At 47.2% G+C, this 27,115-nt stretch overlaps 1 protein-coding gene across 2 annotated transcripts in view; it reads left to right on the top strand.

Moving 5' to 3' along the window:
- The window catches only part of LOC133211151 (zinc finger homeobox protein 3-like), a 122,433-nt gene that overhangs the window by 77,141 nt on the left and 18,177 nt on the right, over positions 1–27,115 (top strand). Inside the window, exons 4-5 of one of the 2 annotated variants that reach the window (XM_061351313.1) lie at positions 11,853–12,084; positions 16,049–17,510. In XM_061351313.1, the coding sequence (XP_061207297.1) occupies positions 11,853–12,084; positions 16,049–16,197 (381 nt within the window). In that variant the 3' untranslated portion in view covers positions 16,198–17,510. Of the gene's footprint in view, positions 1–11,852; positions 12,085–16,048; positions 17,511–27,115 lie in introns of those variants that run through there. The other variant, XM_061351314.1, reaches the window with a different exon arrangement.

Here is a 27,115-nt window from a genome sequence, read left to right as displayed (position 1 = left end):
AAATGCTCTGACCACACCACCCAAGTCTTGGAAGACAGTCTCAGGGACTGTGAGAACGAAGACCTTAGGCCCACTTTAGGAGAAGATCTGGTTCGAGAGCATATTAAGAACCTGAATGTGCACAAGTCCACGGGACCTGATGAAATCCATCCATGGGTCCTGAAGGAGCTGGCAAATGAAGTTGCCAAGTCACTGTCCATCATACTTGAGAAATCATGGCAGTCAGGTGAAGTTCCTGACGACTGGAAAAAGGGAAATATAACCACCATTTTCAAGAAGGGGAAAATGGGTGACCCAGGAACTACAAACCAGTCAGTCTCACCTCTGTGCCTGGCAAAATCTTGGAGCAGATTCTCCTGGAAGGCATGCTAAGGCACATGGAAAACAACAAGGTGCTTTGTGACAGCCAGCATGGCTTCACTAAGGGGAAATCCTGCCTGACCAATTTGGTGGCCTTCTGTGATGGGACTACGGAACTGATGAGACAGGGGTAGAGCAGGTGATGTCATCTATCTGGACTTGTGCAAAGCATTTGACACTGTCCCACACGATATCTTTGTCTCTAAATTGGAGAGACATCAATTTGATGGATGGACCACTAAGTGGATAAAGAACTGGCTGGATGGCTGCACACAAAGAGTTGTGGTCAATGGCTCAATGTCCAGCTGGAGACCAGTAACGAGTGGTGTCCCTCAGGGATCGGTGTTGGGACCGGTCTTGTTCAACATCTTTGTCGCTGACATGGACAGTGGGATTGAGTGCACCCTCAGCAAGTTTGCCGATGACACCAAGCTGTGTGGTTCGGTTGATACGCTGGAGGGAAGGAATGCCATCCAGAGGGACCTTGACACGCTTGTGAGGTGGGCTGATGCCAACCTCATGAAGTTTAACCATGCCAAGTGCAAGGTCCTACACCTGGGTCGGAGCAATCCCAGGCACAGCTACAGGCTGGGCAGAGCAGCCCTGCAGAGAAGGATTTGGGGGTGCTGGTTGATGAGAAAATGAACCTGATCTGGCTTCAGTGTGCGCTTGCAGCCGAGAAAGCCAACCGTATCCTGGGCTGCATCAAAAGGAGCGTGACCCGCAGGTCAAAGGAGGTGATCCTGCCCCTCTGCTCTCCTGAGACCCCACTTGGAGCATTGTGTGCAGTTCTGGTGTCCTCAACATAAAAAGGACATGGAACTGTTGGAACAAGTCCAGAGGAGGCCACGAGGATGATCAGGGGACTGGAGCACCTCCCGTATGGAGACAGGCTGAGAAAGTTGGGGCTGTTCAGCCTAGAGAAGAGAAGGCTGTGTGGAGACCTCATAGCAGCCTTCCAGTATCTGAAGGGGGCCTATAAGGATGCTGGGGAGGGACTCTTCATTAGAGACTGTAGTGATAGGACAAGGGGTAATGGGTTAAAACTTAAACAGGGGAAGTTTAGATTGGATCTAAGGAAGAAATTCTTTCCTGTTAGGGTGGTGAGGCACTGGAATGGGTTGCCCAGGGAAGTTGTGAATGCTCCATTCCTGGCGGTGTTCAAGGCCAGGTTGGACAGAGCCTTGCATGAGATGGTTTAGTGCAAGGTGTCCCTGCCCATGGCAGGGGGTTGGAACTGGATGATCTTAAGGTCCTTTCCAACCCTAACTATTCTCTGATTCTGTGATTTCTCACAAGTATTTCTCTGTTAGGACTGTGGACTAAGGACGAGTTTGGTCTGTTGTTCCTAAATGCATCCTTGTTGCCTTCTGCCAGGGGAGGTTATGTCATCCATCTCTTTGATATTGATATTCTTCGATTTATGGAGAGGATTAAAAAGTCGTCTTGTGTATTGTTGTTATTGTATGGTTATCTGTTGGGATTCTATGTGGTACATTGCTGTAGGAAGTTATAAAGAAGCTATATGAAAACAAGGAAATCTTCAGTCTATCACAGCACTTGTAACTTCTCTAGAGATAGATGAAACAATAAATACTGGGCAAGGGAAGTTAATCTGTGCCTGTAGTATTTTATCAAATAATGTGAACTCGGTGTGGGTTTCTGTGGCCAGTTCGATTTCACACATGGGTTATGAGCATTATTACAAAGGTCCCTTGCTGCGCTGCATGCAGGAACACTGCCTATGGTGCCCTCCTGTCCCACCTGGACCAGCAGCACCACAGGAACATCCTTGCTTCCACAGGTTCCTCTGGATGGCTGCTCAGGTGCTGGCTGTGGGGACGGGGGGCCTGCAGCCAAGCCACAGCATGAAAGGGCTGTTGAGGGCGCACTGGACACTGCCTGTCCTGCATGCCAAGAGTGGGCTGCCCGCCATGTGATGGAAGCCACTTCTCATCAGGCCTTCTTCCCTCTGCGCAGAGGTGTCCTTATGCCCTCCCCAGCACCCTCATGTGCATCTGCTGCAAGAGGTGGTGTGGAGCACAGCAGGTGCAGAATGGCCGTCAAGCTTTTCCTTCAGAGCTTGGTGGGTTTTTTCCCTAAAGACCTAATTTAGGGAAAAAGAATGCCATTTTAATTTAAATTCTTAAAGCCAGCTCCACATGCATAGAAGGTTTGGGGTGGTTGCTTTAAGTCTGAGCTGGCATTAACACCACAAGACCAAGTGTGTGTTACATGCTGTGCCTTGGAACATGCAGTGCCTCCTCTGAGAGTCCTCGCAGCGTAGCATATGAATCATTCCTATGGCTGCTGGAGGAAATAATCCATCACTTGTAAGGATAGTCCTAGTCTTGCGGAAAGCATTTTTCAATCACTCAGCAGCCATACAGTTACAATATGGGCAACAGATTTTTATCCCTGCATCTTTTCAGGTTCCCCCAGCCCTTTTTGTTATATTTTATCCAGTGGCTTGCCCATATTCACAGGCTGCTCTAGTTCACCTTAGTGTTCACAGCTTAACAACTCACACTGAACTTATTATTTTTGAGTATATGTACAAAACATGTTAAAAAAAGAAAACCAACTGGTTAGTGGGATCTCCAAGCCTACTTTGGTTACTGACTTGTCTTCATGTTCAGCTGTTGTTTTCTGGTTTCTTTTCCTGACACTGGGACAGGTAAGGCTCCCTGAATGCCTCGGCTCTTGGCTGTTCCCAGCACTGAGAAAGGAGCAGGCTGAAAGACCCAACCTCAGTGATGTTGCTGAGTCATGGCAAAAGATTTCTTGCTGTTTAACTTCCTCCTGTTGCTGTCCATACACTACTTTGCAGGCTCTGCTTTTCAAAACAAAGTTCAGCTTTCCTCCTGTATTCCTCCAGGGATGAAAGTATTCATGAAAAATATGAGGTGACAAAACTGTACCCTTTCCTGAGGAGCAAAATGTTATCAGTTCACGTGTTGGTTAACTTGCAAAAGGAACCCGTCACCAAAGCACTGCAGAAACCGCTGTGTTTAGCTCAGCTCATGGTTAACATCCTTCACATCCCTCATTTGTAACAGGAGAGTATCCTCCATGTTCAGTTAGTTGGGTTCACATTGATTAGGCGACCACCGTGAGGAGCGGTGGATGCCCTTGCAGACCTGAGGGGCTGTTGTGGGGCCAACTGCCAGAGCCATGGCTGGAGTAGGAGGACACAGGGTTGATGGCAGCACTTTTCAGAACAGCTGGTAGGAAATGTACTCGCAATTGTGCTTTATTTTTATCACTATAATTAGCAGGATCAATACACACACTCCTGCACTCATCTCCACATATAGCAGTGCTTACGCCTGTGCCTCCCTGGGGAGAGCTGTGAAGATTTCAGAGATCTGGAAAATTCTCTGAAATAGCAGTTGCCCAAGAGTAGTTCTGTTGTGAGTGCAGCTCTGGTGATGCAGTAGTGGGAGAAAAGTTTCATGGCTGTAGGAAGGCCCAGCGAGACCTTTCTCTTCTCTCCCTTTCATGGCTGCTCAGCCATCTCTTCTCAGCCAGTGCACACATAAGTGTCCAGCTGTACAAAGGGATACCAGTGTACTATCAGAATTGAATCATACAGATGGAGAATGACATCTCTGACCGCTCTCTTAACTCCCTTCTCATCTTTTCCCTCCTGCTGTGAGGCTTCCAGTTGGCTTTCCATCAAGAAGCTTCTGGTCTCTTGGTGCCTCTCCTGGGGTTGAAGGGCACAGTTGGGGAAGTACAGGCTTTACTCTGGACTTTTTCTTTCTCGAGTGTAGGGGAGGAACCTTGGAGATGCTCTTGTACTTTAAATGGTCCCAAACAGATTTTCATCTTTGGCAATCTTCTCTAACAAATGATTAATTAGTACTTTCAGATCTTGTGCACTATTTAAAAAGTGGTGGTAGGGGATGTACATACAAGTCAACCTTTCTTGGCTCTTGTTTTCTGTTAAACTCTGTTGATTTTTGTACACTAACCCTGGGGGACTGTGAATATGTGGGGATGCTGCTCATCACAGCCTGCATAAACAATGTCCTCATTAAGAGCTGATGGGCTTAGAAGGCCCCATGAAGAAGTTAGCTGCCTGAGCCGAGCAGAAGCTGGGACTGTTGCCTCCCTCTGGGCTTTAGCCCCTCCTCATTAAGCAGGTCTGGGCTATTGATTGGGAGCTTGTGTTTGGAAGAGTCTTACTTACTCCATGCATTATCTTGACAGATTGATCAGACCTGATTGAGAACCTCTTAAAGGAACGAACAGCTGTAATGGGAAAGTTGGACTCTGTCATCCGTTAGGATGATTCTGGGAGCGAGAAGAACGAGGCTGACATCTTGGAGCAATTGTATTTACAATTAACATGGCTGAAAACGATTGCCTCTATTGATCCCCCCTTCCTGCAATTACAGCCCCATTGTTTACATTCCAGCACTTCGGTTATAAAAAGGAAATTCAATAATTATTGCATTATTTAAAGTTAAAGTGCCACAGAGTTTGCTGGCTACGCTTGCTGGTTGATTTAACGTTCACTAAAATCCATGCTGAGCTCTCCATCTTTAGGCTGAGCAATATTTGGCTTTTAATGAGACTTCAAGGGCTGGTGGAGCAAACCCAGTTTGCTGGGTGGCTTCTGGGGTCGTTGATGGGCAAATCCAAAGGTGTTTCACCACAGCAAGCACCAGCCTCGTGGCCAGCAGGGAGAGCATCTGTGGACCATAGCCCCCAACTGGGTGGGACCCTGTGTAGATGGCTCCTTTACTCTGCTGCAAGGGCCACCAGCTCTTCCTTAGTGCCCCATATACTGTTACTGACTTGTCCCCAGGTATGCAGATCTCTACTCAGCCACCCTCTGTATTGCTGCTGAGTTCTTCTTTGAGGAAAGTCTTTGGCCTTGCTTCCCGCACACTGCAAAGTTGTGGCTGGGAGCTGGTGATGTGATGCTCAGCAGGTCTGTGCCTGTCTGGGGCTTGCAGTGTCTGCATCAGCCCCATCAGGGAGCCAGGGGCCTTCACTTAACACCAGGCAGAGCTTGGAGGGCATGGAAAATACGGGATCAGAAGGGGGCTGTAGGGACTTGCTGTAAATTGGGGCTGTTCTTTATGGCTTTCTGTTGGACTAAAGGACTTTCATTAAGTACCTGAGCCCCTTTGGCAGGAGGGAGTACTACATTTCCAGCCTCTTGGAAAGAATGATAAAGATCAGAAACCAAATAACAAATTGAAATCTAGATTTGTAGCACAAAGTCTCCCTGTCCTCATCTCATGGTGGTGTTTTTAAGGGCTTGGGTGACACTGAGGAAGCTTTAGCTGGAGGTGGAGGAGTGATGCTCACCATTAGGCTGGTCCAGTTACCACAAACTAAACTGCAAAAATGTGTGGGTATGTGAGCCTGAACTCCACAGTTGATTGTTGCAAAAGAAGCCTGCAAAGCTGGAAGGAGGGAAGGGTTTTGTAACACCACTTCTTCAGAAGCAGTAAACAGTTGCAGGACGTTGGTGGAATATGAGAGACTGTAAGTTCATCTTTTGAACCTGCTGAATGGGGAATCAATTTTTTCCTCCTTTCAGAACATTTGTGCCCAGGTCTGTGGGCACACCAGCCCTTCCCAGGCACAGTCTCCATGTGTTCCTGCTGTGACTGCCCTGCTCTGTCAGCACCAGGAAATTCCAGCTGAGGCTGCAGGTGTGAAAGGAGAGCAAGACGGATGGGCCAGCACTGACTTTTATGGAGTACTTGGAACAGGCTGGGCTCAGACAGCTGCATTCACATGACTTTCATTAAAAATTCAGATTCTTCTCTTGTAGGGCTGTGTGATTTATCTCATGCAGCAGATCAGAGGCACATGGGGGCTGAGAGGTGCTTACGAGGTTTCTGAGGTCTGCTGCAGGGTCTGGTCCCTTTGCATAGCAATCTGTAGCCTCCCCTCCAGCTCTGTCAGAGGGGTTACCTCTCGCCTGGCTCCCCAGGCTGCACTGTCATAGGCACGGCTCAAGGCATGTAGAATGTTTCCTACAAAGCCTCTTAGTAATTAACCATGTCTGATTTCACCCTGAGGACAAGTCAACCCCTGGGCATCCTTCTGTGCTATGGATGTGCTCACAGGGCTGGCCGGGCTCCAGCAGTTCCTCCTGAGCATGGAGGATGTGCTGGCTGCTTCCACCGTAACCCCGAGGGGCTCAACATCTCATGTAGCCTCTGTGCTGCTCCCAGGCTCTGTGTGCCACCGAGGTGTCAAAGGGGCCCACTGGCTCTGGATCTCATTACTGATGCTGGTCAGACGTGGGTACAGACAGGGAGAAGTAGGAGCAGTGCAGGCCTGCAGTGGTGCTCACTTCCATGGCTTTTGTAACCCTCCAGCAGTTCTTTTGCTCCTTCTTCCTCAGCTGCATTTCTTGGATCTTTTAAATCACTGTTCATTTTACCCATTTGAACAGAGCAGAGGTCGTGCAGGGTTCAGGGGTAACAAGAATGCTACATGGGGAAGAAGCCTCCTCCAAAGATGTTCAAGACAAGAAACTTTCTTACAAAGAAGCTCCTGGTAGTCGAGTGGCTTCTGGTTTCATGCAGGATTGTCTTGTAATGTGAGAGCCAGCTGGAGAAAGATACCCAAAGTGGTCTGGAAGAGATTTCTTCAGGCTGTTTCTCAGTTACCTCCTGTATGCCTCCCCTGACCTTCCTGAGGATTGAGGTTGGAAAGTGGGAGGGATGTTGGTGTGAACACAAGGGGATGGACTCCCCTTGGCTGTCCCCATAAGCACTTTGCCCAGATCCTCGGTTCTGTTGGTTCGGGATCTGGATCACTGTGCAGCTGGTGATCCTGTTAGCCCTGGTGGTGAGGAAGGGCTTCTTTCTTATTAGGGCTGGTTCTCTTGTTTGCTGCCCAGAGTTCATGAGATCATTTTCTCGCTTTGGGTTTTGGCCCCTAGGCCTGTTACTTCACGTGCTTTTCCTGCCTGCAAACTCTATGACACGTGTGGGAAATCCTTGTGCACCCAGGCAGGGAGCAGGAGAGCCCAGGCTGCTTGTCCTGGGGGCATTCACTGGGTTTCTTTCTACTACTTGTTCTCATTCTGAAGTCTGCAGAAGGGGGATGTCCTCGAGCCTGTAGAGAGCTTTGTCACGTGTTCTACTGCTTTGTGGACCACTGAGACTTCCTGAGGGTGGAAGTGGGATCTTGCTGCTTCGAGAGATTGTTGGTCTTCCAGCTTGTAGACCCATGGCTTGTGAGATGCCCTCTGTTGTCAGTGTGAGTTTGTCCTGAGGGGCTTTTAGGGCCCTCCAAAGAGGAAACTTTATGCAAGATGAAGTTAAGATTGCATAGAAATTGAGCCTTTTTTCTAATGAATAATAAACATCAAAAGCATGAGATAGTTCAAAGCAGTTATTGCGTCTCCCTGGTGAGCTAGGGTTACAGTTCAGATATCTGCCAGAACAGTATCTGACCCACTATGCAGAGCAAACAGGGTTTGGAAAATAACATTGTGCCGTCTAGCAACAAACTGCTATAGGGAGGATTATCTGTTCAAGTTACCGTGGGAAGCGGGCTCTGCACACAGTGGCTGTAAAAAACTTAATACGAAAGAGGTTTGGAGCAGATACAGTTTTGATATCTGTGAAAGACATAACAAAAGTTTCTAGAAACCAGATTAGATGTTGAACGTTAACTACAGTAGCACCTACAAAGATATTCAGCAGGAGAGTTCATTAGTTGGGTAATAGCAGCAATGTGGATCCTCAGTCCTCGTTACAACAGTCTCATCTCTGAAGAACGTAGCCTTAGACTGGCACAGGGGTGAGGGACTGCCTGCGATCAGATGGATTAATACAGCTGTTGCATTAAATTCCGTGGTTACTGAAAAATACGGTGGGTGAGGCAGTGTTAGATGGGGAAGAGAGTAATGTTAAAATAAACAGAGTTTGGAGTATGTGAAGGAGGTGGAGAGAAAGAAGTACTGAAAATAGTGTAATTCCTTTGTTTAAAAGTCAGATTTCTGTAGTCATATGCTGCAAACATTTATTATGCTATTATTTATTAGAAGAAAACAATTCCAAGCCAGATGTTAGAGAGTGAGGGCTGGAAAGTCAGTTCCCCAGCCCAGTGCAGGTCAGCGTGTCCCAGCACACGTTTGCTCGCTCGTGCTCGTGCCTCTTCTACACTCACTGACCTGTGCCTGCACACTCCACACCCTTCTCCTGCTATGGCTGATGCTGCACTGGTGTGAACACCACCGGGTGCCCTAATCTCCCTCCTCCAGGTCTGGGGAATGGCACTGCGCAGAGTGTGATGCCCAGAGGGTTGCTTGTTGCCTACTGGCCCCTGGTACTCTGAGGGTGTATAGGCACAAGTTGTGATTTTAATCTTGCTTAAAGTGTCTCTATGTTCAGACCTTCCAAACATGCCGACTTCTTCCAGCCATACCTAGAGGAAGGGGGAGGTCATTCTGCAATACTCCCTAAACTGGCCCAAAATGCTGTATGGGGACAGATCATGTGGGGCAGGGCTGAGGCCACCCTGGGGTGCACACGCCAGAGCGGCAGTGAGTGGCTCTTGCTGTTGAGATGAAGTTGTCTGACCTGGGGTGTTTGTAGCTGGTGAGGAGCTGGTGTTCTCCCAGGAAGGACTGTGAAGGTCAGGGACAGGCAGTGCAGGGGCTGTGGCAGATGGAGGAGGTGAGGTCTCTGGGTGGGATCCTCCTGCCCTCATCCCTGTGCAGCTTTGCCCAGAGACCCAAGCTCTTCCCAGATGGAAGATGGGCCAGATTTTGTTTGATCTGTGTGTAGGGATAGGTGTTGGGAGCGGCAGAGTGCTGTGCTGCAGTTTGTGTACATACAGGAACAGCCTGTGTCCCTCGGGAAGCTGTAGTTGTGAGCCGTATGGCTTCCATCAGAGTGTTCCTGTCTGTTTCTGATTTAAAGTGGAGCTTTGACTAAACCTGATCAATATTTTGCATGCCATGCGTGAAGAACCAGATGTTGAAAGTTTCCTATCATTGAGAGGGAGGGGACAAACACCCCCCAGACTTGCAGAAATCAATGTTCTCTGACAGAAGTTGGTTACTTTTCCTAAGAACAATATATTCTTTTGATTTTCAAGTTGATTTGTCTTCTAACAAAATTCTGGTTTAATATTTTGAATTTGTTTTCTGTGATGCGGATAAATTTTCACAAGGGGAAAGCTTTACAGTGTGATGGACGACAACTACATGTATTTGTCCAGTGTCTTACCTTTCCACCAACTCACAGCTTGTACTTTCTCATCCATCATGTTGTCTTACTCTGGCCTGCTCCTCTCATCCATTGGAAGACTGACATGAATCAGAGGTGGGCATGTGATGATGTGCCATGTCCAGGGTGGACTTTTTGCACCATTGGGCACAACAGGCATGTGAAGCTATCACAAGGTATATTTGAACATGCATTGAGTGGGAGCAAAAGAAAACCAGAAAATAAGACACATTTATTAAATAGTTTAAAACAAAAGTTTTCCTAAAATCCCCTTTTGAATGGGAGCAGTACAGACTGTGCCTCTGGTTCCCGCAGAGACCACATCCTAGGTATTTCCTTGAACCTGGAACCAGATTTTTCTCTAATTGCTCACCAGGGGTTTCCTCTGCCTTCTTGCAGAAGCTGCTTCTGAGCCCATTGGCACTGCCTGAGCCTGAACGTGGTGTCTGCAGGATGGGGGCTTCCTGATTGCTGGAGGACAGGGCTTCCCATGTATCTCCTGAAGCGAGACCCCCCAGCCCACAGCACGATGGGGTGGAAGGGAGGTTTTACTGCAGAGGTTTGACCTAAGTGGGGCAGAGCAAAGCTGGTTAAGTTGGGCCATGTGTGCCACTCACGTGGCTCTTGAGACCAGCTCTCTAACTTTAGCCTTTTATGTCTTAAACCATTTCTCTTTTTCTGGCTCAGGAAGAGGGTAATGCATGCAAACAATAGAAATGAGACTAAGAAGTAGTTCTTATGAGGGAAAACAGCAAAAAATCTTTTGAGGGCACCAGTGGGATTAGTGCCCTAGTGGATTCTTCAAATATTACAGTGAATTTAATTAAATACATCGTGATCCCAAAAGAGGCTAGTCTAATTAGCCAGATCTAGAATACATTTATTCTCTTCCCTCGTTCTTCCAATCAGAAGCCTCAGCATCAGCTCCTATCCTATTTTTAATCATTCCTAGGCTCAGAGGGCTCTCCTTCCTCTGTGTTAGCTAAGCACACAGCGCTAGGTAATATGTGTCTTTAATCTTATCTTAGCTGTAACTGAGATAATACACGTCAGAATTTTTACCAGAAAGTTCTGGCTGCACGTAGGCAATATTTTTGATTGACAAACCTTAAGATTGTGTCCAGATCACCCTATTTGTGTGCCTTGGGTGAGGAAGTGCCTTGTGTGCATGCTGAGGAAGGGGTTTCACGAGATAACCTGGAAGACAAATAGAGGTCTTGGGGTTGGATGGTGGGAGCTGGCAGGGATTGTTGCAGAGCTGAAATGTAGGTTTGTGGTGGAAGCACCAAATGGTCTTCACTCAAGAGTCTTTTGATTTTGGTATCCATTTGTCCTCCTCTTGAGATAGGCATTACTGTGGGAAATGGGACAGTTCTGTGAACTCAGCCCTGCTGCTGCTGCCACAGCACCCAGCATAGCTGTAAGCACTGAATGCTTCCCTCCGTTTTTGAGGAGTAATTGCCACATCCTTGAGATCCAGGACATAAACCAGCTATTTGTTTCCCTAGCATGAACCTCTGTGCCAGACAGTTGATAGATTTTGGTATAGATAATCCAGGTATAATACTCATGAATTAGCCACATTTGCTGCAGTAGCACAGCTTCAGAGGGGGGCAAGGGTTTTCCAAGTGCTAACCTCTTGTAGTGATATCTGGCTGCATGCTCACCATAGGCTTCTCAGTTTGGACCGCTGTCACGGCCATCTTCCAGGCCAGGCTGCTGCTTTCTTCCAGATCCAAGGGAGTAAAACCTAAATGTCAGGTAATGGAGTGCTGGGTGATGGATAGGATGGCACACACTCCATGTTCCACTCCCATACACTGTTCCCAGGACCTGTCAGTCTAATGGGTTTGTTGTGTTCTAGGATTGCTTTAGTTTTATTCTTCCTTGTTTTCAGTGAGAATTTATCACATTTAATTTTATCTGTTTGACTTGAAGTTGGGTCCCCTCCCTGGATAAGCTTTAAATGTGAAAGAATTAACCACGCATAAATTGTGAACAGTTATGTTGGATCTGCTGTTCTTTTCCACTGAAGATTATCTTGCCCATCTTGAGTTTTGCTTCTGTGCTTATTTCAGTATGTTATGTTTTCTTGCTTCTAAGCAGGAGCATGTGTGGTACCTTGAGAATAAACAGGCTTGATCTTACTGTGTCTTCATCAAATTATGGTTTCTTACTTAGTTCCCAGGTGGGTTGTAGCAATTTACAATGGACTAACCCAGGGAGACTAGAGGTGTAAAGGAAACTCACGTCTCTCTACTTTGTTCTTCACAGCACCTTCAGCATCATGAGAGTGGGGTTGAAGGTGAAAGCTGCTATTACCACTGTGTCCTCTGTAACTACTCCACCAAGGCCAAGCTGAACCTTATCCAGCATGTGCGCTCCATGAAACACCAGCGGAGTGAAAGCCTACGGAAGCTGCAGCGCCTCCAGAAAGGTCTTCCTGAAGAAGAGGAAGACTTGGGACAGATCTTCACCATCCGGAAATGTCCAGCAGCTGAGGCTGGTGAGTGCTGCCACCCTTGCATGCACAGGGTTGGGCTTCTGCCCCCTCTGCGTCACAGGATTGGATCAGCAGCATTAGACTCTCCATGCAGTTCTGTGACAAGCTTGGTGACTTTCTTGTTTGTCTTCCCTGATGTGGGATGGCGCTCATTGCTTATCAATAATGTGTTATGGAAGTCCCAGCTACCCTGAGGTAGGACAAGATTCTGTTGTACCTGCAGCATCCAGCATTCTTTTGCCTCGTGAGGCTTGTGGGTGGTGGCTCAGAAGGACCAAATATTTACACACATTCTTCATTTCATACTTGTAAGTGAAATATTTATGAGTGTCTAGAGATACCATCACATTAGGACAACTCTAACAAACTATGCTTTTAGTAGAAGTTTTGCAATGCATCAAGTGATGTCCTAAGCACCAGTGCAAACCTGTCCCAGTTTTTTCGTTGGTTTCTAGTATTTCAGCCACATTAGATCATGAAGAAGATTGAAAGGGGTGGGCAGGAAAAGGGGCAAGTGTTGGTCTGCTTTCCCTGTCTCTTCATGAGATAAGGTGGTTAAGGCAGAGGGCTTGCGTGAAGTGTATGCTCATACAGAAAGGACAAATAACTGGAAAGGGATTGCAGCTGTGAATCTAGCAAGAGAAAAGGTGCCTTAAAGGGGGCAGTTAGGCTGGGCAGAACAGAAATTGTACTTTGTTTAATAATTTAAAGGGTTAAAAAATATTTCTATGTTAGGAAAAAGCAAGATCTGATAAGTTCTGTGAGGAGGGAGGAGGAGAAGAGCCTGCCCAAGCTGGCTGGTACACACACTGTCAGGGATGTGAAGATGCTGGAGCTGGGGGGATGTCCATGAAACCCTCCACAGCCCTCCTCAGTTTCAACCAGGACTTCCCTCCAGGACTGGATAAATCTCACAGAAAAGTGCTCTGAGGAACTGGCATTCCTCAAGTAATGGCTTAGAGACAAGGAAAGTGATCTTAGCTTAAAGGCATTGAGAAAGGAAAGCAGCACTAGCTGGAGGAAAATACATGTGAGTCTTAGAGGCATCTTTTCAATTAACACCTGCACTGCATTGCTGTTACACATGTTAGTAACAAGGATGTGAAATAGTTGCAGAACACCCAGAAAGTAAAGCAGGAGAGTTTTCAGTAAGAGTTAAATTCAGTCTTATGGAAAAAAGTGACCTATCTGTGTACTCAGCAGAGTGGAGGGCATGGAGCACACTTTCCCAAAGGTCATGATGACAGGGGGAGCATGTGGTGGTTGCCACACAGTCCGGAGGGGACAGCGGCTCTTGGAGCCCTTCCGCTTCTCCACTGCAAAAAAACATTCCAATTTTGAAAGGATACGTTGAAGTGTTTTATGGTTTATGAGTTTTCTTAAAAGCAAAAGAAACAGAGGGGACAAACCATCTGTGCCCTTTTGTGACACACAGAACAATCCTGGAAACCTTTGTTTACTTTAGAAATTTGTGTTTACCTTGTCTTTTACTTCAGAAACTTTATCTTTCCTTGTATGTCTGCCAGGATTATGACATTGCAGGTACTAAGAGTGCAGAAGCTGACTAACTCAGAGGGAAAATAGTTTGTTGGCCATTTAAAAAGATAAATAATTTTTTTTTGGTAAAAGTCTTGGTAAGTCACTGCAAGGAAATTCATTTTTAAAATATCTTGATTTTCCAATGGCCTGAGATAGTTTCCTTTAAGCTTGTTGGTTCTTCAGCAAAAACTGACAGCAAACAAGACACAGTTTCTTTATTGTATTTTATTTCAAAGGATAAAAATACAAGGATAAGATCTAGAATACAAAGAGGGAACCTCTGATCTGTTTTGGAGGTTGGTTTGACCCGACATATATAATCTTAAACACTCTTCCAGCCCATTGTTGAACAAGGCTGAACAGACACGCCTCGCTGGTGTGGTGGTGGCCAAGGCACAAGGCGCTGGTCAGGTTGTACCTGCAGTGATGGGAGTTGGCTTTGGGTGAGAAGCTGCAGTTCTCACATAGGGGAGAATGGGTGCTTTCATCTCCCACTTATTCTGATCCTGTTGGGGTATCAGAACATCAACTTAAATATACAGTGGGGTAGTTCCAGTGCCCCAGGCCAGTGGCTGGGCTGAGGACATGTCCCAGGGAAAGGCACATCAGGATGCTGCAGGGGTGACATGCACTAATGTGGCCTCATGGCAGGCAAGATCAGCTTCGTGAAGGGCATAACAGTAATTTGTTTCTCGGCTTTGATTTATTCAGGTAATCATTTCACGCGTAAAAACATCTCCCTCCAGCAGGCTGATCCTTCCTTTTTTCCTGTGAGGTTTGAACTCACAGCCTTGTTTTTCTGTAGTCTTGGGTGTCAGCAATGTGTAGCAGGAATATGCACATATGTGGTCTTCAGTTCTCTCTTGTGATGTGTTTGTTGTGTCTTGGTTTTGAACTCTGCTGGTGTGTTTGGCTGTTCCAGCCCTTCAGGAGAGCAGCACATTCTATGGGGCTTCCCCAGCAGGTCTTCTAGCCTAGTGCTGCCAGTGTGGGACATGCACATCCTCTGTGGCAGGGCTGCACTTGTGGTGTGCAGCTGGCTCTCTGCTTTTCTTCCACCTGTACAATACCTTGGTGTCTCTACTGTATCCCTGTTGCATTTTTTACCTTTTTTTTTTTTCCTGAGGGCTAGGTGACTTCCCTTGCTGTGTTTTGATAAGGAGCCTCTGGTGGGAACAGATAACAAAAGAAAGTCTTCTCTCTGTTTCACACACTTTGAGCAGAAAGTGCTTTTCTGATCTGTGACACACCTGTGTCAGGGACCCAAAGAGATGATGGCTTTTTTGCTGGTTTGCTGCATTGCAAGTGCAGTGGTTTGTTTTGATGCTGCTGTTACTCCCTGGTAATCATCACCGTGATTCTCCCTCCCCTTCTAGTTAATTATATTTTTTTCTAATTCCGTTTCCCCACACATACAATATCAGCTTGCCTTTTTCCCCCAAAGTGAATAAACCCTTTTGTTATCACTGCTCCTTCTGAGAGCATTCAGTCCTCAGCTTTTCTGCTTTCTGCAGAACTCTTTCCTGGGATGCGGCTCAGCTCTGGGCTGCCTGCCTAGGGAGATTGTGGGGTGCCCATGGGCAAGGATGAGGCTGAGGTGCTGAGCAGGACCATGACTTGTGCCTGTGGAACTGCAAGTTCTTTGGCAGGGCTGAGCTGGCAGAAAACCATGCCCTTCTTGTGCTGGTGTAGCTGGCCAGCTGTGAGTTCACCTCAGCAGTGGTGTGAAACAACATCTTCTGGCCGCTGTGAACAAGAGCAAGCAGACACAAGGGATCATGTTGTTAAGGGGATGCCGAGTTCCGTGGGGATAGTAAGATACAGCCCATTGCTGCTGCTGCTGCTTCCAGGGCAGACTCCTAGGCCAGCTGTTACCCAAAGCAAGGTGCCAGCACATGCAGCCATGAGCACTCCTGCTACTGCTGCTGGAGACCTTTGTGGCTTTGCTAGAAATGTTGAAGGAGTATTTACCCTTTTTTCTTTCCCTAACTTCAGCCAGTTTGTGCCAATCTCTTCATTCCCAGCTTTACATACAACTGCATCTCACAGTAATGAAAGGTGGCTCACCCCTCATTCCGCCGCCTTGTGTTCTGGGAGTGATGGAGTTGCCTTGTCTGCTTCCCACTCTGTCCTGTTTGCTCAGTGCCAGAGAGGAGATCTCAGGGTTAAATGCTGTGTCTCACTGTGTGTACGTACTCACTGGTGTGTGCAAGCATGTAGGAAAAAGCATCACTGTCTCTGGGGTGGTGTGTAGATATTTTCTTGTATAGATGCATCTCAATCTGTTGGAAGAGAGTGTCTGATCATACCTTAATTAGTCCTCTAACAATCTACAAAGGTCAGTGCCAATTGCCTATTCATTTACATTTGTAATTGTGATGGTTCTTGATTGCACATTAGTTGCAACTCCTTCCCTCCCACCCCACAGAAAACACATGCAGCAGCCTAAGCAACAGCCTCGTAGACACAAGGACTTTTGTCTCCGCTTGTGCCAGCAGCACAGCCTTGATTGAAACTTCTGTGTCTTTTGTGGAAAAGAGCTTTACAAGCTGCACTCCAGTTCCAGTAAAGGGATGATGAAGTCGTTGGCAGGGAAATTATATGGATATCAGGCAAGAAACCCAATCCTCCTTGAATGGCATAATTAAAGACAATTAAACTTTTCTGCTTGCTCTAAGAAGTGTGCTAATTATGGATGAGACAGGGAAGTAAGCCCAGGCTGGACATTCAGTCCTTTTCTTGATCAGAAAGAATACAGCTTTAGGGCTGGGGGTTTATTGTCCTCCATGGGTATTTCTGGACATACATTGCTGTAGTATCTGGGCTCTTGGCAGTGCAGATGTCAGCCCCTTGCTGCAGAAGCATCTGTACAACGCTACCCATAAGCTAATTGATTTTTAATGATGGGGTTTAGAGAAGAAAAAAAAACCAACAACATAATAAAAACCAAAACGTTCTCAAGATGTAGGGATGGATGCACTTATGACTCATTAGGTAATGATAGAAATAAGAGTGAAACAGCCTGCACCAAATTTTCATTCTAGCTTAGAAAGTGACTCCTCCTAGAAGGCCTGGAGTACAGGCAGCCTGGGTTTCCATACTCTTTCCACTGCACAGGACCAATTCCATCAGGTGGATGGGTCAGGTGGAGCTGAGGTGAGAGATCACCTAGAGTTTATGATGTGCAGGAGTTTCATTTTGATCATCCCTTCATATGAGTCCCGAGTTTGTTGGCATCTCTGAAGGAAAACAGAGATTTTGGCAGATGTAAGTGCAAAGAACAACTTGTATGGCCAAGGGATTGTGTTGGTACAAGGAACATGTGCAGTGCCTCAGTGGCTGGTGGAGAGGTTCCTGCCTGTGGCACAAGCAGCTAAGGCTGCTACCACCCTGTATTGCCCAAGGCAGGAGCAGAGCCGTACCATTCATAGTTTCTGCAGTAAAAATCTGCTGGATATGGACTGCAAGGGGATGCTGCAGAATCCCCATTTCACCCCAGAGGACCAGTCCCCTGTGCTGGACATACTGTTTCAGTAATCTTGCTAGTCTCTGCCAAATCCTTAGCAGCCATCCTCTTCCAACACACAGAGCCATTGTTGGGGCCCTCGTGTGTGAAGGCTGAGGGCAGGCTGTCGGGAAGCCCTTGCCAAACTCAGCCAAGTGCAGTGAAAAGCCCCTTTGTCTGGGCAGGAAAGGGGCTGGAGCGGGTGTCAGCAGAAGGATCCCTGCTGCCCATCTTCCCATGCCCAACCATGCTAGAGCATCCGTGCTGCTGGTTCTGCCAGCAGACAGGGAGGGACCAGACACTCTCCCTGCTCCAGGCAGGTTGATTACAGTTAGAGGAATATCTTTACTGTAAAGCTCTGTTCCGGTGCCTCTTCCCCCTCTCTGCCCCCCTCCCCGGGCAGAGGTGATTATAGTGTCCATCCACATCTTCCTAGAATTTCAGTATTCGACCTTCCAAAGGGCTGCAAATTGTGGGCTGAAATCGTGATGTGGATGCTTAAAGAAGCCAAGCATGTAAACAAGTGAGGTATAGCTAGAGCACTGCTAGATGAGAAAACCCTGTGTGCTTTAAAAATAGTAGTTACCCAGCTCAGCTTCTCTCTGCCTGTGGTGCTTGCCGACAGCTGGATGCTTGTATAGTGCTTGCACCTCTGTTTTCACTCTTCACTTTGCTTGTGTTCCTCTTTCTTAAATGCAGCTGTGTAGCTGTACCAGGGATGTGGAGAGAGGTGGTGGCAAATGGGAGCAGAAGCGAGTTCCTGTATGATCATGAGCAGATTTGTTCATGAAACACTCAGGATGTGGTTTGCAGTGTGGAAAGGTTTCTCTTAGACAAAAAGTTTCTATTTAGCAGGAGAGAGGCTTGACGTTAGCCACACTTGACAGTTTAAATGTGTGACTTGGAAGTCCCACAGCATGAGTTATATTCTTCCCCAAGGCTGAGACATTGCTGAGTTGTCTCTCCTGTCCAGGCTCTCCAGTTCTCCACCTTCCCCTGGTGGCTGTGCCCTAGTCTTAGGAATTGTGATCAGCCCATCTGTAAAATGGGTGAAACAAACTGTGGAGAAAGGGGAAGGGGATCTTCCACAGAAATCTGTTGTGAGGGAACTGTACTGTTATCTTCCTACCTTGAAGAGTGGGCAACCATGCAGGACATTTCTTATTCACAGTCATCAAGCATGGAGTAATTACTGATGTAATTTGTTACAACAGGGATGTGAGATGCTTTTTTGGAGTGGATTTTTCATGATTGCAGGCTCTATACTTCCAATGGAACTTTTGAAATGAGAACTGGTAATGCCAGATTATATTCCCCCTTCTTGAAATAAATTCACTGAGGTCTGATGTCTTCCACTTGATTTCAATTAAAGGAAATGTGGTCATTGCTAATACTGGAGAAACACGCATGTTGCTCTCCTACATCTGATAGAGGTAATGGAAGGTCTCAGGAAGGAATAATTAGTCTGCTTTCGTAAGCCTCTCTTCACTTTTCTGTGGGACTTAATTGCACAAAACAAAAACTTCCCAAAGCACATTACTTGCACAGTATACGGGAGGAGAGCATACAGAGTTTGTACTACAATGCCTACCAACCAGAAGCGTGACCCAGCTCCGGCCTTGCTGGCAATGCACAGACTTGTCTGGGTGAATGCGTGGCCCTTGCAGGGGGTTAGAGAAGAGCAGTGTGCAAGTTGCGTGCTGAGGGATGTAGTGTACAACTTCACACCTCGTGCAAGTGAGAGTTCCAAATGATGTTCATCATGCCATCTCCTCCCCATGTCCTCCTACTGCCCTTCCTCTTGTGGCTGGAGAACCTCCTCTGGACTCGTGCTGTTGCCAGTCACTCTCTCCTCCTAAGAACGAGATTCCTTCCACTGGTGTTTAATAGCTAACCTCGCCTCACATGTTTCCCCTTGCCATTTCCAGGCTTGTCCTTGATTGACACATTTAATAATCTGCCAACCCAAATGACAGTCTGAGCTCCTGTGTGCAAACATCAAATGCTGCCCAGCTTCATTAGCTGCTTTTCAGGCTTTTTACCTCTCTCTCACTCCCTGCAACCCAATATTGTCTTTTCCCAATACATTATCTATAGCCCCTGAAGGCAGCAGCCTCATCAGCCTTTGTTCCCGAAACGTGGCATGTAAATCCAAGCAGATCATAAGCTGGTGAACGGTCAGAAGTGTTTGGTGCCACAGCAGGCACCTGCTAGGAGGCAGGAGGCCCTTGGGTGGCCTGTCCCATGCACCCAGCTTTCTGCCAGGGGCTCTTTCCTACTTCTGGGGTGTGCAGCAGCTTTGCTGTTGGACAAGGGAATACATTCCTGTTAGCTCATGCTCAGACATAGGGAGTAAGACCAGCTATTGTCCTGTTTTGAGAAAACATTCACCCATGGTACAATAACATACATGAAATAGCAACAAAGAGGAAAACAGCTTATGGCGATATGTATGCTAAGCTGATTAAACTCACAGTTCCCCGTTATAGCAGCATTTTGATCTCTCTGCCAGCTCCACCAAATACCCCCACATGCAAGATTATCATCTTGTTTACCAAGATCTTGTGTCATCTGTGTTCATTTAAAGCAGGACAGCTTTTTGTGTTCCCCTTTGTTGTTCTGCTGAACCTTGGATATTTTTTCCTTTTTTTTCTGTGAATTGAATGACTTAAGGACTCTTTTTTACCTTTCCATCCACGACTGATGGGAGTCATGGTGTTCCCGGGCAGGGTCTCTCTGAACAGTGTCCAGAGGCTCAACAGAAGAAAACTCTGTTTCGTGGCTGAGCAGAGGCAGATGAAAACTTCTGGTTCTGCTTTAATTCCGTATTGCTTTAATGGTTATCTGCAGCCAGCAGAAGTACTTCTTGTGGCCATGGGTCAGAGTTGCTGTAGATGCTTAGCTGTTCTGGGAGGTCTGAGGACATGGGGAAAACCATACGCTTTAAGAACTTCTAGGGACTTCTAAGTCAACCTAAGGGGACTTCCCTGTCCTAGTAGTATTCTGTAGCATGTAACTGTTGTAACTGTTCCCTCCATGCATCCTTTTCCCTGCCCACATTTTGGAGAATGTTATTCCCATCCCAGCATCATCTTTCTGTCTTTGTGCTTACAGGACACAATAGGACTGTTGAGATCTGTCTTTGCAGAATGCAGGGATAAAGTTGGTTCTCCTTTAATACCTGGCAGAGGCTGATTTCCTTCTGTTATTTATTTTTGGGGGTTGGTTTTGATTTTAAAGTAGACAGCAGTCGTGCCTTAGATCTGTTTTGACCGACCAGCAGTGACTAGGTAATCTCTAAAGGATATGAAAGGTTTAAAAATTTTAATTTTGTTTTTATTAAAGTTTATCATGACTTTTTTCATGTGCCCATAGTAAAGCGGGGGGGAACAGAAATCTACACAAACCCCCAAGCATTCGCTTAATGAAACTCTAATGGGAGGCGCCTGGCGGGAAGGAAGTGGTTAGATAGCTGGGCTGGGGAAGGCAGACCAAAGGCACGCTGTAATATTACTGGAACGTGGCAGGAATCTCATAAACTCCCCATCTAGCTCCAGCAGACACTTGTCACTGGGAGCTCATGACTTTCATTAAGCAGAAAGAGAGGAAGCTCTGATGGCTGACTTGTTCCAGAATGTTTGTATTGTTTGGCTGCATCGTAAAGCCCTTTCCACTTAAGCAAAGTAAAGGGGAAAACATCACCAGATGCTGTAGTAAAATACTGGGAAGCTCCTGGTTCATCTCCTACTCCGCTTTTTTTTTCCCCATCAAAGCAATCTCCAAAGCCAGACAGAAACCAGGTTTTCAGAGTGCAGGATCTCTGCTGAGCTCAGGCAGCTGCTGTTCCCTTTGAGCAGAAGGGTTGCATCCCTGTCCTTGTGGTCTCACCCTTGGTACCAAGCTTGATCACAAAAGCTCTGCTGCCGGTGGCAGCTGCACCTTCTGCTTCTCTTCACTCTCTTCCCCGTCTCTCCTTTCCAGTTTTAGCATAGAAAACTCTTCTCTAGAGGACTTCAAAATGGTGGTTGTAGTGGTGCAGGTTAAATTCAAGCCTCAAGGCTCTCCCTTTTCTGGGCGGATCAGTAAATCTCTGAGGACACTGCAGGCTGAACAGCAGTAGGTACTGCAGTCAGGTCTCAAGATGTGTGGGTTAGATGTCAGTGTGAGCGACACAGGACTCATATTAGCAGCAAATTCAGGTCATGTTTGAAGTCTCATCAGAACAATGATGCTGCTTCTGTCCAAGCCTCGGACTTGCTCAGGTGCCGTGTCTGAGTGAATACCCTGCGTTCACATTCTGGTGGTGAAAAGAAAAAGAAACCTTCCCAAAACTTAAGACACACATGCTCCAGCACCTGCTCCTCCGCTGTCAGCCCTAATTTATGGTGTTCATCTGCATAGTGTTGTATGGTAGCAGCTCATCTCCAGTATCTTTCCTACAGGTTTGACTGTTCTGGCCATTAATGAAAGGCTGTTTTCTCCCTTTCGAATTAAATATATCTGGAATGAACATGCCTTCTTCTGAGTTAACAGGTTATTGAGTTTAGCAAGTTGCTTCTCTTGCATGCTTTTGTGGGTGTATTAGCTTGGAGTATCTTTTTCCGTTCTGCTGTTGTCCTGAGCTGAAAAGTGCTGGAGCTCCAGCACAGAGAACTGCTGATACCTTGTTGCCTTCTTTCCTAAGATGCCCAGTAACAGATTAGGTGAGGAGAGTGGCAGAAAGGAAAGCTTAGTCGTGTTTAGCTGGGCACAGGCTTTGTGTTCAAATATAGTGAGGATGTTAACTTGTTCATAAGTGAGTAGTAAGTAGGGTGAGGAAGAGCCATGAGAGGGAAGCTACCTGCCAGGCTTTATGCTCATGCCCTTCCTCAGGAGCTGCTGTATGGCAAGGTCCAGCAGCTAGGCTGGAAGTTGCTGGTTCCTGGGTGTCAGCATTGATACAGAACAGGAACATGTGCCTCAGATCAGCTGCCTCACCAGATTCTGTGGTGGATAAGAGCAAACCCCCTGGTCTGTCGGTGCTGCTCATGCTTTCTGGGTTTTGCTCTCCTCCTCTTGCAGAGCTGCAACTGTGCTTCACTCACTGCAGCATCTCGGTGTCCACACACACCTCCCTTGCCGGGAGGAGAGGTAGAAAATGTAAACAGGACCCCAGTCCCCAGATGGTGCATCAGGGTTTGCTGCAGCTCCACGCACACTGAAGTTTGGTCTCTCTGTGGTGGGCAGCCTGGAGTCCTGCCGAACACCTCCTGAAGGGTGCTGGTAGGCTTGAGACTGAAGTGCTCTGCTTGGTCGTAAAGCTCATCATTGCATAGCATCAGAGGCCAAGGCCATTTCCCTGGGATGGTGTTTGCCTTGACTGCACAGTTGGGTTGTGTGTGGCAGTTTCCAGGATTCCCTTCCACCCGGCTGTGTCCTGCCCATCTGCGCATGCTGTCAGGAGTGAGCTGTTGTGGCTGGTTTCTGCACTGGGGATAAAAATAGAAGTTGTGCTTGAAGCCAGGTGTCTTCTCCAGGCTCATGACCATGTTCCTATGTTCCTGACTGCTGCTGTTCAGGGTCAGAAATGGGGCTGACTCCTCTCTGATGCTGACACCAAAAAGGTGTTGTGATGCGCTGGTCCTGGCCAAGGGCTGCATGCACTTTGCTTTCTACAGGACGCATCAACAGGGCATCAGGACGCAGTGGGCAGGAGCTTTTTAGCTCAAGGGGGCCCAGACCTGTGCAGACATCCATTTACAAAGAGAAGTTGATGCACATCCTCAGGCTCATGCTCTGCGCTCAGAGAGAACGTCCTGCACCTTTCCTCACTTCAGGGAGTATCCTTGCAGAGCATCACAGAATAGCTGGGTTGGAAAGGACCTTAATATCATCTAGTTCCTTTCTTGTTTCTGTCTTTTCCCTGTCCTGATTCTCTCATACTTCATTCTGCTGCAGGAGAGCATGTCTGATGGTTTTTAACTGGCCAGACTGGTGCAGGAGAGTATCTGACCTAAACAAAAAAGGGCTTTGAGATCTTTGCTCAGAGGAGACATCATGAAAGTGGAAAGTATTCTCATTCTGCAGCTCATTTGTTAGGATTATAGACTTAATTGCAAGAGATACATAGCTTGGCTTCTGAAATTGATTTTGGTTTTCTTTAAGAGCCATAGGCAAAATGAGATTGTATACATTAGCAATGGGTTGATTTGTGAAAGGGGGTTTACAGCAGCTGGCACAGGACTAGTGTTTGCTTGTATTTTTCATGTATACATGCTTCCTTTTCCTTCTCTAAGGCCTGTTCATCCTCTGATGATGACATTAAGCTCCTCAGAACTGCGTAAGAAGGAGCTACCACATGCATTTATTTTTCAACTAAAAACTTGAGATTGTTTAGTATCATGTGTGGCAATGCCAGTGTCTTGCTCTGGCTGCTTCAGAAGGAAATCTGGGGACCTGTAGACAAACAACAGCCTACCTCAAATAAAAGTCTTATCCTTATTCCTATTAAAACTTAATTCATGGCTGCCTTCAATGAGAGGGTTTCTAGTTCTGCCAGTCAGTTTGCTTTTCTGAGTTGTATGTCTTGATGCCCTTGCCATGTATTTTGTTTTGACCTCAGTGACTTCTTAAGGCCACTATTTCCAAAGTTTAAATGGGAGCTGTGTGAGAAAGTATTACCTACATTTGCTTGAAATTTGCATTTCTTCCATATTCACTGGAGTTCTCCAGAGACTGGGAGGGGAGCAGTATTGGTCCAGCTGCCTTGAACCAACCTTCATTTGGATCCTTCTGTCAAGGCCACCTTATTTCTTTTCAGACCATGCAACTTTAATCATCTCCTTTTCTGTTTGGGTTCCTTTTCCTACCTATCTTTTCATCCTTTCCGTTCATCCATGGCCACTTCATTAAATAAATGACTGTGTTAATTTTTTTGTCCTGTTGCACATATCCTAACATGCCATTTCTCTCCCAGGCAGTGTGTCAGGTGTAGATTTCTTTTGGTTTGCCTGCAGGGATGTCCTGGCCTGCCCAAAGCTGGCATGATGCACCACGTTCATCCCACTTAATGCCCTCCCTGGTCCTGCCTTGGGCCCTGAGCCCTTAAATCTCAGCTTTGTTGTGGAGTGGAGCATGGGGGCCCCTGCACGGCCCCTGCTACCACTCTCCAGGCTGACAGTGACAGAACATGGGGATGGACTGAGTGTGACTTGGGAGCGTTTTTCTTTGCCTTCCTGATCTGCTGGTATTCATGCGGGGCAGACATTTATGCTCCTTTTCTGGGAACCACTCTCTCATTTGGTTACCAATTAAGCTGACATGTTCTGGCCCTTTCCATCCTCCTTTTTATTGTTACGAAGAGTGAATTAGGGCTTGGTGTTTAGGATTGTTCTCTGGCTTCCACTGCTACTTTGCTCCCTCCTTTGTGGCAAAACAATAGCATTAATTTTTGCCTTTGCGGGTGGGCAGGCAATCTGGCAGCGCACAGTGCCTGTCCGTTCCACTTCACTTGTGCAGCCACCTCACCTTTCCACATCACCTACTCACTTTTCTCTTACTATTCTTTTTTCTTTCCTTCCCTTCTGTGCATGTGTGTGTGTGTGTGTGTGTGTGTGTGTGTGTGTGTGTTGTGGAGGATTGCTTGGGGTGTATTTTGTGTCAGTCTGGAGGGGGTTAGAGGTTGCGGCCTGGATGCCAAGGGAAGGGAAGCAGGGATGTCAGTGATACGGGGCAAAAAGATCTTTCCCTGCTTCACCAGTGCACCCAAGACAGAGAGCATGGATCTCACTGGGGAACTTAAGAGCAGATGACCACCATGCACCAGGGACAGTCAGCAATGTGAAGTACAAGTCTCATGCATTGCAGGACCCTTACGTCCACCATGCTCCTGCTGGTGTCGAGCCACAGCTCATGGGGAAGTGGTGACCCTGTTGTGGTCCAAGATCTGTATCCTTGTTTTCTTTTCAGTAATGTGAAAAAGAGCAGAGGATTTGGAAGCTCACAGCCCCATTGCTGCTGCTGCTGCTGACGGTGTAAGGCAGTGCTTGCCCTGTGCAGATAGGGCCAGCCAAGTGATGAAAGGAGGATGTTCCCCACGGCACGTGCCCACATGTCCCTTGCTGCCGCCAGCTCCTGTTGGCAAGTCCCACAGCTACTCACAGCCCTCGGGAGAGCTGCTCTGGGCTCTGCGCTTCCTCTCAGCATTGAGGCTTCAGCACACGATGGCTCTCACCTGCTGGCCCTCAGCCAGCATCAGGCCCCAGTGAGCCTCCTGCTCCAAAGGAGCGTGTCAGCCTTGCTGCTGCCGGACAAGCCTGCTGCAGCCACAGAGCACGCATAGAGTCAACAGTTTCCTTTCTTCTGCACAAATTGGCAAGGACTAACCTTGTCATGTCTAGTGCAGCGCTAACAGGCGCCTGCCTCCAAGGGGTAATCATGCAGGCATAAATTCGGAAAGTTGCTAAGCTATGAGCAGTCTTATGAGCATTAAAAGTGTCCTCTTTGCCAGAAAGGTCATTCATAACTTGGCTGCGCCGCTGATGTACAGTCAGTGATATTGATTGATTAATGTATAAAAAGCACCAAATCCATTTGCTTCTATGAAAGAGAATAAAGTGCAGTCGACTCTCTCTTTATTTTCACCTCATCCTTTTGTTTGAAGGACGTTTTTGGTTTTTTTTTTCTCTTTTTGTTTTGCCAGCTAGGTTTAAGGGGGTTACAAAAAGCCAGTTTCTGCCAAGTAATGCGTTCACAAAGGGAACATTGATTCACATCAGTGTCGCTTGAATTACCCTTAAAGGTTTGCCAGGGAGTTGTTCTTATATTAACCTTCTGTTCATCAAAGACAAAATAAATAAATAAGTCATAAAATCGGCTTCACTGCCCACGCTGGAGTTGGATGCAAAACAGGAATTTGTGCTCCAGGTGCTGCTGCTCAGCCCTTCTCCCCCATGCTTCGGGCCTGTTCCCTCCTGCAAAGCTGCTTTCCCCGCAGCCCCCCGGCCGGCACCACGCCTCCCCTCTCCCCAGCAAGAGCTCTCCCTCCTCGGGGATGGGCTCGGCGCTGCCCCAGGCAGAGGGTGGAAGTTCACTGTCGCCCCAGGCAGAGATCTGTTGTAAGCAGCTGCCCGCAAGCCCCGGCCCTGGAGACGGCCAGGGGGATGAGGACTGCCGCTTTGTCCGGGCCCTGCCAGCACCAGGACAAGGATTAGAGCCCGGACTCGGTGTGCCCTGAGCCTGCTGCCGGGCCGCTTTTGCAGCGTCAGCGTCCTCGAAGCTACCTTGGCTGCTGGGGTGCTGTGTCTGCGTGCTTGCCCGCAGGATGCCGTGTGTGAGTGCAGTGTGTGCTCTGTTCTGGTCTGTGATCAATGTTGATGATTTCAAGGGAGAGGGTGTCCTGCAGGAGGTGTTTTCTGAAGGATTTTGCATAATGTTTTGATTTAATCACTGCAGGCTTAAGTAGAATGATTTCTGTGTGGAAAGACAGCCTTGTGATGACCCAGGACATTCTGCCCTATTTATCTTTCTAATTCACCCTAAGTCTTGTTTGCTGTTCTGGAATTACTTGGCCACTGATAGTTAGTTACATATTGTTTCCTTATTCTGCTGATTAATTCTGAAATGGGAGATATTCTTGTGCCTGTGGAGCTTTGTGCAACAACATCCCACCTTTCACTCACCAGGGTGCATCTGCATTGCCTATCCCAAGTTATCATTTACCCAAGTAAAGGTGTGAGGGTGTTGCAGTTGTCTGCTCCTTTAAGGATGATGGCTGATGAATGTGAGACTTGAGTGATTGCTGTTCTCTGTAGCAGGAGCTGTGGTGCTTTTTGTTAGTGTCGTTAAATTAACCAAACTCTGTGTTTCCACTTGGTCCCTGTTCCAAAACCCATGAAGGACCGTTTGATGGCATTTCTTTTCTTGAGCAGGGAGTCTCTTAGGATTTGTTCTGCATGTCGGGCAACTGTGCACATCACCCTGATCCATAAAACACAAAGCTCAGATACCAGT

This window comes from Neopsephotus bourkii, unplaced genomic scaffold, assembly GCF_033783945.1.
Source record: "Neopsephotus bourkii isolate Nb327-2 ecotype Australia unplaced genomic scaffold, CSIRO-AGI_Nbou_v1 NB_570, whole genome shotgun sequence".
NCBI lineage: Eukaryota > Metazoa > Chordata > Aves > Psittaciformes > Psittacidae > Neopsephotus > Neopsephotus bourkii.
The sequence above is the reverse complement of the archived record's forward strand: the minus strand, read 5'-3'. Positions and strand labels throughout refer to the sequence as shown.